Here is a 14,611-nt window from a genome sequence, read left to right as displayed (position 1 = left end):
ATAATTTTTGATTTATGAAAGTAAGAAAAGTGTCAGTAAAGCACAAATTGTGTTCTGGTCTTGAGAAGGCATGGGGGTTATCAGCCCTACTCTTGTTAATTTTTGCTCATTTTGAGTTTCTATGACAAAAAATGGCCATCTCAAAATTTCTGTCAGATGCATTTTGGGAAAATAAGAGGTATGGGTGGGGTATCCATATTTCGATCACTCTTTATCTTAAAAAGGACATTAGAGCTTCTGATTACCGATACAATGAGCCCCCTCCGAAGTTTATAAGATCACTCTTTCTATACAAAACTTATATGCCCCCAGGGCATAACTTAAAACCCTTACCCAGAGGGCTGTGGTGGGTTTGTCCTCCTCAAAGACATAAATTCTGGACCTTTCAATTACGTTGAACAAAATAGTTATCTCAAAGTTTTGATTGGATATAGTTGGGGGAAATGGTGGGTGTGGCAGGGGGGTCAGTTGCCCTCCAATCACTTTCAACTATTAAAAAGGGTACTAGCCCTTTCAATTTCCAATCGAATGAGCTCTTTTCAAAGTTTCTACGTTTCCATCTCAATTTCAATTATGCATTTTGGGAAAATACGAGGTGTGAGGGGGTATCCAACCTCCAGTCACACTGAGTCTTAAAAAGGGTACTAGCACTTCTGATTACCAATCCAATGAACATCCCTCCAAATTTAATACAGTCACCCTTTCTGTATATACATTATATGCCCCCAGAACATAACTTATAGACCTTGCCCTGAGGGCTGGGGGGTATGCACCCTCCCATCACTCTAAATATCAAAAAGGGCAGAAAACTTCTGATTAGCGATCCAATGAGCCCCCTTCGAAGTTTATACGATCACACTTTCTATATAAGCCTTATAACCCTGCAGGGCATAAATTATAACCCTTGGCCTGAGGGCTGTAGGAGGATTGTCATCCTCAAATACATAATTTCCGGACCTTTACAACTACCTTGAACAAAATGGCTATCTCGAAATTTTGATGGGATGATTTTGGGGAAATGCTGGGCGTGGGAGGGGGTAGTTGCCCTCCAATCACTTTCGACTATTAAAAAGGGCACTAGCCCTGTCAATATCCAATCGAATGAGCCTTTTTCGAAGTTTATACGACAACTCCTTCGATATGAAGTGCCCTGATCTAACCCCCCCCCCAAGAAAAAAAATAATACATTGTGCCCACATCGCTCTTTACTTAGGCTGCAATATTGCACTGCCTATGATAACGAAGGAACCGTTATAAATCAGCAAAGATAATTAAATGTTAGATAATTATTTTTTGAATCAGATTTAGTAAAGATTTATCATGCTGATTTCTTTGATATATCTTTTTTATTACTGTTTTTCCTTTACGTTTTTTTGGGATTATAAGGAGTGCAAAATTTCCCATTTTTTTCTATAGAAAGGATCTGCAGCCTTATTAAATTTGAGTTCTGACGGTTGATATGCTTGTTTATTTATTCTAAATGAAAATCTTGTTGATACATATATAGAACATGTAGGTATAGAACTTACATTTATAATATATTGATTTTTGCAATATGTATTATAAATTTTAGCAATATGCTTTAAGGGACAAACTCTTTGCACTGAAGACTCTTTTGAATGTACTTTAGGTAAAGACAGTTCTTTTATTATGACATATACCACATTCATTCGCCTGCGCTAACTCAAAACGATTTATATCACACAACATAAGAAAGTGAAAAAAAAAATCAGCTATTAATGAGGAGATATCGTTTTTAGCAGGAGGATTTTTAAGGCACCTAAAACATGGCAAAACAACTCAGATATCAAATACTCCCTTTCCAAACTATTTGTATACGTGACGATAGGGGGTTACAACAAATTTTGAAAAAAAAATCAAAAATTTGAAATCTTAAAACCAAATAGAATAGTAATTAACGAATTGCGTCAGTAAATAAAACTTGCTTAGTTTGGCTATGAATCTAAGGCTTACAAATCCCACAAAACGCCTTTTGAATCACCATACAAACAGTTGAGAAACAAAATGAGCAAATTTGGATAGATTTAAAGGTAGTTCTGGGTTGTCTATTCCAGGTCAACTGGATTCTTAGGCATTTATAGTACGAACAAAACCATAAATGAATTAGATTTTAAAAGCATTTTTAACGTAGATAGGATTTACAACCGCTTACTTCCATCTTATAAAGCGTCTTTTTTCTTCTGCTTTTATCTTTCAAGTAAATGTAATAATTCCTTAAATGCTTCGAAAGATTACTTTTTCTTCTTTATTATTGTTTTTTTTAGGACCAAAGGCAGCTTGGTAAGGATCTCCAAAGATGGAGGTACTTACCAAAATCTGCTGATTTTTAACGTAGACAGGATTTACAACCGTTTACTTTCATCTTATAAAGCATCTCTTTTACCAAAATCCGCTGGTTTTTAACGTAAATAGGATTAACAACCGCTTACTTTCATCTTATAAAGCGTCTCTTTTCTGCTGCTTTTATCTTTCATGTGGTTTTTATTCCTTAAATGCTTCGAAAGATTACTTTTTCTTCTTTATTATTATTTTTCTTTTTAGGACCAAAGGCAGCTTGGCAAGGATCTCCAAAGATGGAGGTACTTACCAAAATCTGCTTTGCTCCGCATTTCTTATCATACAAATTATACGACTCTGAAAAGGCCAGCTTTGCCGCTCACAGAGACTATCTATCTTGGCTTTATTGTAATTAGCCCTCGCTCACATGTCTTTCATCACTTCCACTAAGTTGATAATTCAAAAAAATATTAATGTAATTGAGGATAAGGATCAACTTAGAGGGTAAGAATAGAATTATCCTCTTTGTTGTTTTGATCTTTTACAACTTTATTTTTTTCTTCTTTGTTTTTTTTTTTTTTTAGTTTTTGACATTAACCCCGGAAATATAAGAAATAGCTGCTATATTGCTTCTCTTAAAAGTATGTCACCTTGAATTTATTTAAATCGCCATTAAATTTCTCTTAATATTTATATGTAATTTTCTATTTTTGTGTTATTAATAAAAGTCTTATTTTTAACGAATAAAGGCTAAGTGCGAAAAGGTACAAATTTAACTCTTCTGAAATAATTATTTAAGGAATATTACATTAATTTATGTTTGTTTGGCCTATATTTTTCAAAAACGATGCTCCTATAATGACAAATTTTGTCATTAATAAAATGACATAATGACAGAAAAAAAGAGAAAGACATAAATCCTACCATTTCTCCAAGTCCAAGGAACTGTTTTCTTTGATCTAATGAAAACATGCTATCTTTCACCAAACTCCATAACTCTAAAATGTTGTTACTTTCAGTAATGGATGATGTTAAGGCATTGACTAAAGCTTCAAGTTTTTCTTGAGGTAAATTAGGAATGAACTTTGAGTCACCAAATCCTTTGTAATTCCCCATATTGGTATAGAAACCACAGACATAAACCATAAAAGCCTGTAATAAATGGTTTTTGTAAACAGGTTGGGTAGAGAACAGGAGATAGGAGAGACGGAAATAGAAGTAAATATAAGCAGTTATTAAAGAGAGCAGCCACAAAAGGCTAAAATTGAAAACTATTAGGATTTCAAAAATTGCATAACACAACAGGGACCTAATCCCCAAGTTCAGGTGCGTTTCAAGCTAAAAAACATGGCTCTAAGTTAAATATTCAGACACAGACAAATTATGAAAAAATGCAGCACGCATTTGGAAAAAAAATAACTCCGCGAAAGCCCTTTTTATTATTTCTAAGTAAAAATAATCCTAACTAATAATCCTAACAAAAAAATAAATGTTCCAAGCCACTAAAAAATATGTAGCATTCAATAAGGTACATGAACGATCTACATAAATCCTTCAAACGCACCTTAAAGAAGCAAAAAAAAAAGGTTCATTTAATTAAAGGTTAGTTAAGGTTGACAAATCAAAATAATATTCCAAAATTCTTACAAGCTAGCACTTCATAAGTTGCTGTAGCAAATTCTGCTATTTTCTTGTTTTCATATTTGATCTAGAAATGGCCTAGGGATTAATATGTACTTTTTTTTAATCCTTGCTTGACTGAACTCTCTAAAATAAGCTAATATAAACTCTCTAAACTTACAATGGAAAAGCTTTGCTATTTAAACCACAAGATACACAACAGTTAGTATCAACACGGTGTACGGATTTTGCCATTTTTCTCCAGTATTCATTATATAGACCATATCAGCTTGACAATTAAATCGTTAAAATTGCTCTGTAATTAAAATAAAGCTATAAAGTGATTCCTTTTTACAAATAATAAGTACTTAAAATTGTCATTGCTTAAAAATCAAGACCATGCCAGACTATTTCTGAAAATCAAGACCTATAACTGTAAACCTTCTAAAGCCTCCTGGGAGACGGGGAGGGGATTGAGCTCGCACAAAACAAGTCTGAAAGGTTCTTCATTAGGCCTCAGCGATATCTTTTTTTTTTTTGGGTATGTCAATATTTCAGAGCCTTCTTGGTAATGGCTATAATCTTTATTTTGGTGGATTTGAATAGTCTAAGTCTTACTTAATAATTATGTCACACATTATTTTGTGAAGAACCTTTAAATCTTTGGATGTTGATGGTTTTGAATCTTGTTCCGAATTCTTTTGAACTGGTATCTCATCTCCAACTGTTTTTTCAAATGTGTTTGAGTAGTTCGTGTGTGCCCGACTCGTTCTTATGCGGTAGCGTTACGTCACTTCTAAAAAAAGGAAAAGATCCGGTTTCTTGTAGTTCTTATAGGCCCATAACGGTAGCTTGTACTCTTAGCAAGCTTTTTGAACACCTTCCACTATCTTATATCACTAAGCTTGCTCTAAATGATAATAATCAATTTGGTTTTAGATCTGGGCTAGGTTGTCAGCATGCTCACCGTGCTTTGACTTCTTTATTAAAAGATGCCCATCGCACTCGTCGCGTACTTCATTTCGCAACCCTAGACTTGTCTAAAGCATTTGACAGTATTTGTCATACTCAAGCATGGACAGCATTATGCCAGAGAGGAGTAAATCCGTCGGTAATTCACGTGCTTCGTTTTTGGTACTCGCATTCTTACCTTCGCCTTAAGTCATCAGATAATTCTTATTTTGGTCATATCCCTGTTCGTTGCGGTGTAAGACAAGGGGGAGTTCTTTCGCCGTATATTTTTAATGCTTGTATTGAAAATGTATTATCAAAAATATTGACTACGTGCCTACTAGGACCATCTGATATCTCATATCTGGCTTATGCGGATGACCTTCTTCTAATTAGTCAAACTGAGTCTGGTCTTGCCCGTTCAGTGAAGTCAGTTATTTCTGCTTTCCGTGATATCGGCCTGTTCCTAAATATTGACAAGTGCAAGTTTCTTGTTTTCAACGGTAATAATTGTTCAGAATCCCTGTACTGCGATGGTTTTAGTATTCCCCGTGTTAAATCGTTTCGTTGGTTTGGTATAACAGTTTGCGATTCTATGAATGCTCTCCGGTCTCGCGCTGTCAAAGATATTAGTGATAAGCTGAGGCTCGGTTACTCTAAGATTGTAGCAAATCGTGGACACTATAGGAGAAGAGCGCTAACTCGGCTTTACTCAAATTTTTGTGATCATTCTGTGCTCTTTTGTTCTGGTATTAGGCCACTTCTGTTGACTGGTGATCTAAAACGTATTCGCATAAATTATTACCGGTACTGCAAATTTCTTTTATACCTACCTCGTTCTTGCCGGAATACAAAACTGGTTAAAAAGTATTGTGCGACAGATATTACTGGTGCTTTCGAAAAATTATCTGCGAAGCTAGCTATTGAAGCGCTTTATAGGCTAGGATGTTTTCATCGCCTTATCCGTCTTTTTTCTGTATGTGATTAAATTTGTTTCTTTTGTATTACTTTTGCTGTTTTTCTTTTGTATTTTACTCCACTTAACCTCTGTTTTGTGAAGTGGGTGATAAATAAATTATTATTATCAGCTCCAATTGTACAAAAAGAAATAAGAAAACCCCCAGCTAAATGGCCTGAAAGAGATTAAACCAACAACTTTGCTTTTGAATATCAGGAAATTCGACGTTCGACGTTCAATTTCCTTCAATTTTTTACTGGTCAAAAAATCATTTGTGAAATAATACAGTCTTGGGGATAACAGAAGTAACAGACTGGGATGAAATTTCTATGATAGAATTGGATCCGTACCACGAATCCCCCATTTAAAATTTTGAAGCCATTAAAGGTTCTGTTGATTTCGATACATACCGCATCTTTTGAATTTCTGTGAATCTAGAGTTCCTTCAAAAGCTGTTTAGCTGCATGGGTAAGTTGTGGTATTCAATTCAATTTAGTTTTATATAATTTGGAATGCGGATACCCAATATATTACTTACTCCTTTGCTTTAAGAATAAGCATCCTATCATACGAGTCCCGCAAACTGTGTTGAGCCTTCTATGGGCATCATGCAGCGAACTATGCCGGACACTGCATGCATGGTTGCAGATTCGTCTTGTACCAAGACTAAACAGCCTTAAAACTACGAAGAGATTTTTACAAGGTCGATGCACTCTCTAGAAGCACATATGAGGACAGCTTTTATTAACAGGGTGAGGGTATGGCCTGACTAAGGTTAATAAGCAAAGAGTACATTTTCACCGACACGACTTTTGAGATAGCGTTGGAAACATTTGGTTCTTCATCTTACCGCAAGTGAACTAGATAGTGTTTGAAAACCTTAGACTTACGAAAGAATTTTGAGATGAAAGAATAGCTCTTGGAAAAGAATATGGTTATGACCTCATCAATAGGTGTAGATATCCTAATCATAATGGAATAATATCCCATCTACTGCCAGTGATGAAATAGTCAACTTCAGCAAAAAAAAAAAAAAAAAAAACACAGGCACCCATACTTCTGGCTTCCTGAGCTCTTCTATAGTTTTAACTACTCTTCATTATGTGGAGTAATGTCCACTTAGGGCTTATATTAGGTTCTGGTTTCTTTCTAAAAATATTAGAGAGCCAAAATGGCGGATGATTCAGTTAGGCGTTATTAACATGACCTTAAAATAGGATGTTAACTATGGGTTAACTAAAAGTCTCCATAGATTAAATCGTTTTAACAATGGCTGAATTTTAGAAAGAGAAAATCCAATAGAAAAATTTTATTTGAAGAAAATAGTCTACTTCTTTTTCCGAAGTCACGTATGGTCAGGCCTAAATACATAAAGTTTGTGCAAAAATAAATTCACAGTAAAAAAATTTATACATTCGATTTAAAATTGTTTTTGCACCCCCATTGTCGTTTCAAATTTTCTTCAAAAATGACACCAGAAAAGTAAGGTAAAAGGCTCTATCAGAAACTTATCTGGTGTTAATTGTTATCTGAGTCTGGCGTACCTTTGCAAAGGCCACATTATAGAGAGCTCAAGAGTCTCACCAAATTTCTTAAAAATTTGGATTAGAGATAACCTAATTCTTTTTAGAGGTTACCTAAACGGTGGACATAAATTTTAGTCACTTACATCACCAATGTACCCTCGACAATGAAATACAGAGCATGAGCAAAATATGTAACAGTCTTTTTTAGTTTTTTTTTTAGAGGTACACGGAAATGAGTAATTTAACCAGTGATATTAGGACTACTGGAGACCCACAACCCCAATATATTGAGATAAACCATTAAGGAGCTACTTTTTTGTAGAATATGAGTTTAGATTCATTTATTTATATATTGTGGGGTGTATAAGGATATGATGTTCCCTGAGGAAAAGTAAAGCAATGATGTTTTTTTTTTTTTTTTTTTAGTGTGATCGTATTAGTGGTGCCAGTGGCCATGTTTTCTTTTTATTTTAAGGATTATGTTTCTTTCTCCCATGGACAAACTTTGCTTTTTAGGGGAGGTAGCGACACCGTTTTTGTTTATTCTATGTTTTGTAAATACAGCATTCACTCTTTGAACAAGGATAAAATAAGATTAAAGGAGGCGCTATATTTCGAAGTTTAGAAAAGGCATATAAGGAGATCTCTAAATGGTAGAGCAATGGAAGAATTACAGTACAGATCAATTCCAATCAAAAATATGTTGTTTTTTTTTCTCTAAATATCCTATGAAGCTCAACTTAGACAAGAATTCAGTCTTTTCAAACTTGGTGAAGCGCAAGAAACTATCAGTAAATATGCTTCTTGTCAATAAAGGAAAAAAAAATGTTTTGTTTCGCGAATCTTCAGGCCAATAGGCTGAATAGGTTTCTCAAATTGCCCAAGCTGAAAATAATTTAAAGATTTTAAGTTTCTTTTCCAACATTAATGTCGATGCCAGCAATAAACATTACCCAATGCTATTTGCGCAGAATTTCCATATTCTCAACTTGAGTACACTAAAAAATGGGTTTAAGCTGAATAGTAAGAGCCCAAGCTCCATCCAAAAAATTAAAACTACATGCCCATGGCTGTAATTTAAAAATTTATCCTTATCTAAAGTCTAAAATGATTGTTCCCCACAAAATGTTCCAAACTCCTCTTTAGCTCTCTTATAAATTAACAAACGCATGCACCTAAACCTTTAGGCTGTGAGAATGATTAACAAATACATACACCTTTGGTGTAACGTAATGTTGTGATATACCTTTTGGAGCCGAGGATGATTCGATAGAGTAAAAACAAAGTACTTACTTGAAATTCTTCTTCAATAAATCCTGCCTTATTCAAGGCAATATCTCTAACCTCCTCCACTGTTTTCTTGCTAAATATTTGGTGAATCAAGTTAAATATTAGGGGCGACTCAGGCGAAGTCTAAAAGGGATTGTATATATTCAGCAAAGAAATCAAGAATATTAAAATAAAAAACTCATGTTGTTAAGCTCATGTTAACCCTTCTGAAAAGAAACACAAATCATGCCTACCAACTCTTTGTTCATCTATAATGTTCCGCCCACCTATAATCTGGCACATATATGGGGGGGGGAGGACTCAGTGCATTTTTAACTTTCTTAAAAATGTTGCACGTGATAGTTGAAGCCAAACATCACCTTTGCGGCATCAATAAAATGAAATTACCAAGGACAGTGACAATGAAATCTGACTGTTTGAATTGGCCAACTGGAAACCTACAACAAACACGACAAAGAGAGATAAAACTCCACAAAAAAAACAACCTCAAACGAGACTGCGGCCAGTAGTTCTACAGTTCTACTGGCCGCAGTCTCGTTTGAGGTTTTTTTGTGGAGTTTTATCTCTCTTTGTTGTTGGTTGTCATGTCTAGCCAATTCGGCTTAAGAACTTGATTGGAAACCTACACAACCGTTTGTGTCTTCAAAATCAGGAAAAATTGGAAATAAAATTTTTAATAAAAAAAGAGCCCCATATGCAGTTATGCAGTTTTTGATAATAGCAAATGCCACGCAAAAAAAGAAGTGAAGGTTAAAATCAACAGAAAATGAGCTAAAAACACTTGGCACAAAACGTCTAAAACTGTGTAGCTTATCTCTGAAGGTCTAGTTCTCTGGGGAAATCGACAAACTATTAAGTTTCGAAATTTTACTTACGAGACGCAGTGTCGAAATTGACTAATTAGCTTCCACCAACTGATTTTAACCGTTCAACTTGGAACACTGACAAAAGTGAGTTACTGCCCTAAGAATCTCAAATTTTGTAACAACTAATATAGAAATCCTTGAAAACCATTGTTTTCAGGTATGGCATTCTTTCAGCAATGTAAAACAATAAATAATAAATGCATTCTTGCAGCCCAATGAGTACTTATAAGCACTGTAAGGAGGAAAGAAGAAAATCAAGTATTTACATGTCCATTACTTACGGTTTGGTCCCTTCCTTTTTACATTTACACTTTTTGAAAAAAAAACTTCAAGTAATTAAATCCATAATTGGATTTTGCTAAAAAAAAAAAAAAAAAAAAAAAAAAATACCGCAGCCCTATTTTTAACTGACACAAGCTATATTTTTATTTCTTCTACTACTGATAGTTAAACATTCATTAAAAATTATTTCAGTAGTGTGGTTTAGAGCTGGCAAAATGTCAGCTCTGTGCCAGAGGACTGACAAGCCCCTTTTGGCTGATAACTAATATCTCTATTTAATAACTAAATTCCTTACTAAGATTTGGACTTAATAACTGCTTCTAAATGGCATTCTTTCAGCAATCTAAAATAATAAATAATAGCAGCCCAAGGAGTACTTATAAGCATTTTAAGGAAGAACTAGTAGAAAATCAAGTATTTACTTGTCCGTTACTCATTGTTTGTTCTTTTCGTTTTTACATTTGCACTTTTTTTTAAAAATTTAAAATAATTACAATCCATATTCGGATTTTGTATTAAAAAAAAATAAAAGTACCACAACCCTATTTTTCACTGCCACAAGTAATATTTTTATTTCTTCTACTACTGATAGTCAAACATTCATTAAAAATTATTTCAGTAATGCAGTTTAGAGCTGGCAAAGTGCCAGCTCTGTGTCAGAGGACTGACAAGCCCCTTTGGGCTGATAATTAATATTTCTATTTAATAATTCTACATAAAAATTCCTTACTGAGATTTGAACTTAACAACTGCTTCTAAATGTCATTCTTTCAGGAATCTAAAATAATAAATAATAGCAGTCCAAGGAGTACTTATAAGCACTCTAAGGAGGAAATAGTAGAAAATCAAGTATTTACATGTCTGTTACTTATTATTTGTTTTCTTCATTTTTACATTTACACATTTCAAAATTCTTTTTCAAGTAATTACAATCCATAATCGGATTTCGAAAAAAAAAAAAAAAAATATCGCAGCCCCATTTTCCACTGTTACAAGCTATATTTTTAGTTATACTACTACCAGTAGTCAAACATTCATTAGAAATTATTTCGGTAATGCGGCTTCGAGCTGACAAAGTGTCAGAGGACTGGCAAGCCCCTTCTATATAATTCTCAAAATTTTCATACTGAAAATATTGATAATAAATTATTATTATTATTATTGTCATAGCTTTGCAGTAAGTACCTGAGCAAGAACTATAAGACCACCATAATAAGACGCCTTTGATAAGTGATGAGCATAACGTTTCTCGCTGGACTCTAACGCTAAAAAGGCTTTCTCGCATTCAAGATAGACAACAGGCGTGTCGTTAGGGTAGGTGAAGAGTCCTTTGTCGATGTTGGCCATTGTTTTAATAGTGAAGAATTTTCTTTCAAACCTAAAAAAAACAAGAATATTTTGAAATATATTCTCTCAGGGTAAAAACACAGACAAATAATAGTATAAAAGCGCTAATACTGACAACAAAAACAATAAAATAATTTTCTATTTTTTTTCTTATTGTAAGTAAGCTAGTGATGTAAAAGATGAAAATTTCAATTGAAGAATTGAAGCGAATATTTTGAAAATTGCAATGTTCGGTAGGCCTCTCGAAAATTACGAATTTTTGAAAATTTGGAATTTTTCTGCAAAATTCAAACATATTGAAGAAATTACCAAATTTTTGCACAAAAAATACAATTTTTGGTAGATCATATCATCCCTAACAATGCAGTATTGTTCAACAGTTCGCGAAAACAGATAATTTTTTCCTCTGTAGATGATTATTTGTAAGCCACGTATCCATTTAGCGTTTTACAGACAAAACTACAAATAAATGAGCCACTTGGGAACACCATTTTCCTATACTGAATTAAAAAAAAAAGTGTTTTTGCAAGGTCATTGACTGATTGGCGATCCAGTTCGTCTGTAAAACATTACAATGAAAACCGAGCTATAGTAAGTCAATGAAGTCTATGAGGTCTGTGCATACAGAATTAAATATAATGCCTGCAGCTGGATTACGTGATTCTTATACGTTGATTTTTATATATAAGAATTACAGTGAGAGCCTTCCTGATTGTTTGAAAGGAATATTTTGTGAGAGGTCTGATGTTCATCACCACGTTACTCGGATACTGAGGTTACTCGATTAGTTCCAAGTAGGTCTTCTTTTTCACTTAGTTACAGAGCTTAAAAACTGGAATAAACTGAATATAGCTATAAAGGAAATAGGTAGCTTTGGCTAGTTTATATCTGGTTTACGTGTGGAGTCGCTCAGTTGGTATACTTTTGAAAGAGATTAAAGCAAATAAATTTTCCATAGGTTATTCATTTGTAATGTTTATGTAATTTTTTTTGTCGTCTTGGGGTCACGCAAGGTAATGTATTGTTTATTTTTTATGGTTGTTGGTTTCCGTACATGGTCTCATTTTTCACATTCTCCATATTCTCTCATTCTCCATATTATCTTTTTTCTTTTTTTTTCCTTGAATTTAGTACAGCCTCGCAAGCTTCGCTCATGTTTTGCTATTGATTAAGAAATGTTTATTTCTAATAAAATTGTTCTGCTACTAGCAAAAAAATGGTTGCATTTTGGGGCAATTAGAACGTGCTTTTGAGGTAAAAAAACACACATAATAAAGTCAAAAAAAATTTTCTGGCTGGTGATAAATTATGAAGCTTAAAATTCTTACTTATATTTTTGTTTTGAAAGGAATTGATTAACTATCTTTCTAAAAAAGAAGGGAAAAACAGCTGTAATAAGTTACACAGAAATCTCCACAAACAAAATCTCTTCTCCTTCGTTTCTAGAGCTATTTAATTAATAAATGGATTGTGCACATTTCCTAATGCCAGTTCTATTTGCTATTGAGCTGCACTTCAATACATCATAGTTATGATCCTCTGGATTTTCTTTACCAGAATGTTTCAACAATGTTAAAAATTAACATGCAAAAAATGTTAAGGATCTTTTTTTATGGCACTTTGTATTAACCAAGTGACATATAGCAGTCGCCAATTCTGTCGGTCTGTCTGTCTGTCGGTCCCGGTTTTGCTACTTTAGGCACTTCCAGGTAAGCTAGGATGATGAAATTTAGCAGGCGTATCAGGGACGGGACCAGCTTAAATTAGATATAGTCATTTTCCCAGTTTGACCATCTGGAGGGGGGAGTGGGGGCCGGTTAATTCGGAAAAAATAGACAAAAATGAAGTATTTTTAACTTATGAGTGGGTGATGGGATCTTAATGAAATTTGATGCTTGGAAGGATATCGTGTCTTAGAGCTCTTATTTTAAATCCCGACCGGACCTGGTGACATTGGGGGGGACTTGGGAGGGGAAAATCTAAAACTTGGAAAACACTTAGAGTGGAGGGATCGGGATGAAACTTGGTGGGAAAAATAAGCACAAGTGCTAGATACATGATTGACATAAACGGAACGGATCCACTCTCTTTGGGATAGTTGGGGGGGGGGGTAATTTCTGAAAAATTAGAAAAAATGAGGTATTTTTAACTTACAAACAGGTGATCGGATCTCAATGAAATTTGATATTTAGAAGGATATCGTGGCTCAGAGCTCTTATTTTAAACCTGACCAGATCTGGTGACTTTGGGGGGGGATTTGGGAGGGGAAACCTAAAATTTGAAAAACACTTAGAGTGGAGGGATAGGGATGAAACATGGTGGTAAAAATAATCACGAGTCCTAGATACATGATTGGCATAACCGGAACGGATCTGCTCTCTTTGGGGTAGTTGGGGGAGGGGTTAATTCTGAAAAATTAGAAAAAATGAGGTATTTTTAACATACGAACGGGTTATCGGATCTCAATGAAATTTGATATTTAGAAGGATATCGTGTCTCAAAGCTCTTATTTTAAATCCTGACTGGATCTGGTGACGTTGGGGGAAGTTTGGGGTGGGGGAACCTAAAATCATGGAAAACGCTTAGATTGGAGGGATCGGGATGAAACTTGGCGGGAAAAGTAAGCAGAAGTCTTACATACGTTATTTACATAATTGGAACGGATCCGCTTTATTGGGGGGGGGGGGTTAATTCTGAAAAATAAGAAAAAATGATGTATTTTTAACTTACGAAGGAGTGATCGGATCTTCATGAAACTTCATATTTAGAAGGACCTCGTAACTCAGATCTCTTATTTTAAATCTCAACCGGATCAAGCGTAATTGGGGGAGGGGCAGTGGGGGGGGGACCGGAAATCTTAGAAAATACTTAAAGCGGTGAGATCAGGATGAAACTGGATGGGAAGAATAAAAACATGTCTAAGATACATGACTGACATAACCGGACCGGATCTGCTCTCTTTGGTGGAATTAGGGGGGGGGCGGGTAATTTTGAAAATTGAGGTATTTGTAACTTACGAAATGGTGACCAGATCTTAATGAAATTTGATATTTAGAAGGATCTTGTGCTTTAGAGTTCTAATATTAAATTTCGAACAGATCCTGTGATGTTGGGGGGAGTTGGAGGGGGAAACCGGAATTCTTGGAAAACTTGAAAATTGGGGTATTTTTATCTTACGAATAGATGATGGGATCTTAATGAAATTCGATTTTTAGAAAGAATTCATGTCTCAGAGCTCTTATTTCAAATTCCGACCAGATCTTTGACATTGGGGGGAGTTGGAGGGGGAAATCTTGGAAAAACACTTGAAGTGTAGGAATTGGGATGAAGCTTGGTGGAAAGAATAAACAAATGTCCTTGATACGTGATTGACAGAATCGTACTAGATTCGCTTTCTTTGGGGGAGCTGGGGGGAGGGGTTCAGTGATTTGGCGAGTTTGGTGCTTCTGGACGTGCTAGGACGATGAAAATTG

The 14,611-nt window shown here is 34.7% G+C and overlaps 1 protein-coding gene across 5 annotated transcripts in view; it reads right to left on the bottom strand.

Annotated features, from left to right (window-relative positions):
- LOC136029002 (dipeptidyl peptidase 3-like) overlaps positions 1-14,611 on the bottom strand; it is a 72,232-nt gene that overhangs the window by 42,848 nt on the left and 14,773 nt on the right. For all 5 annotated transcript variants that reach the window (XM_065707008.1, XM_065707007.1, XM_065707005.1 and 2 more), the window contains exons 2-4: positions 10,977-11,169; positions 8,647-8,766; positions 3,223-3,450 (exon numbers count right to left, since the gene is read on the bottom strand). In XM_065707008.1, coding sequence (XP_065563080.1) covers positions 3,223-3,450; positions 8,647-8,766; positions 10,977-11,138 — 510 coding nt within the window. In that variant the 5' untranslated portion in view covers positions 11,139-11,169. The remainder of the gene's footprint in view (positions 1-3,222; positions 3,451-8,646; positions 8,767-10,976; positions 11,170-14,611) is intronic.

The sequence above is a fragment of the Artemia franciscana genome, chromosome 7 (genome assembly GCF_032884065.1).
Source record: "Artemia franciscana chromosome 7, ASM3288406v1, whole genome shotgun sequence".
NCBI lineage: Eukaryota > Metazoa > Arthropoda > Branchiopoda > Anostraca > Artemiidae > Artemia > Artemia franciscana.
The sequence above is the reverse complement of the archived record's forward strand: the minus strand, read 5'-3'. Positions and strand labels throughout refer to the sequence as shown.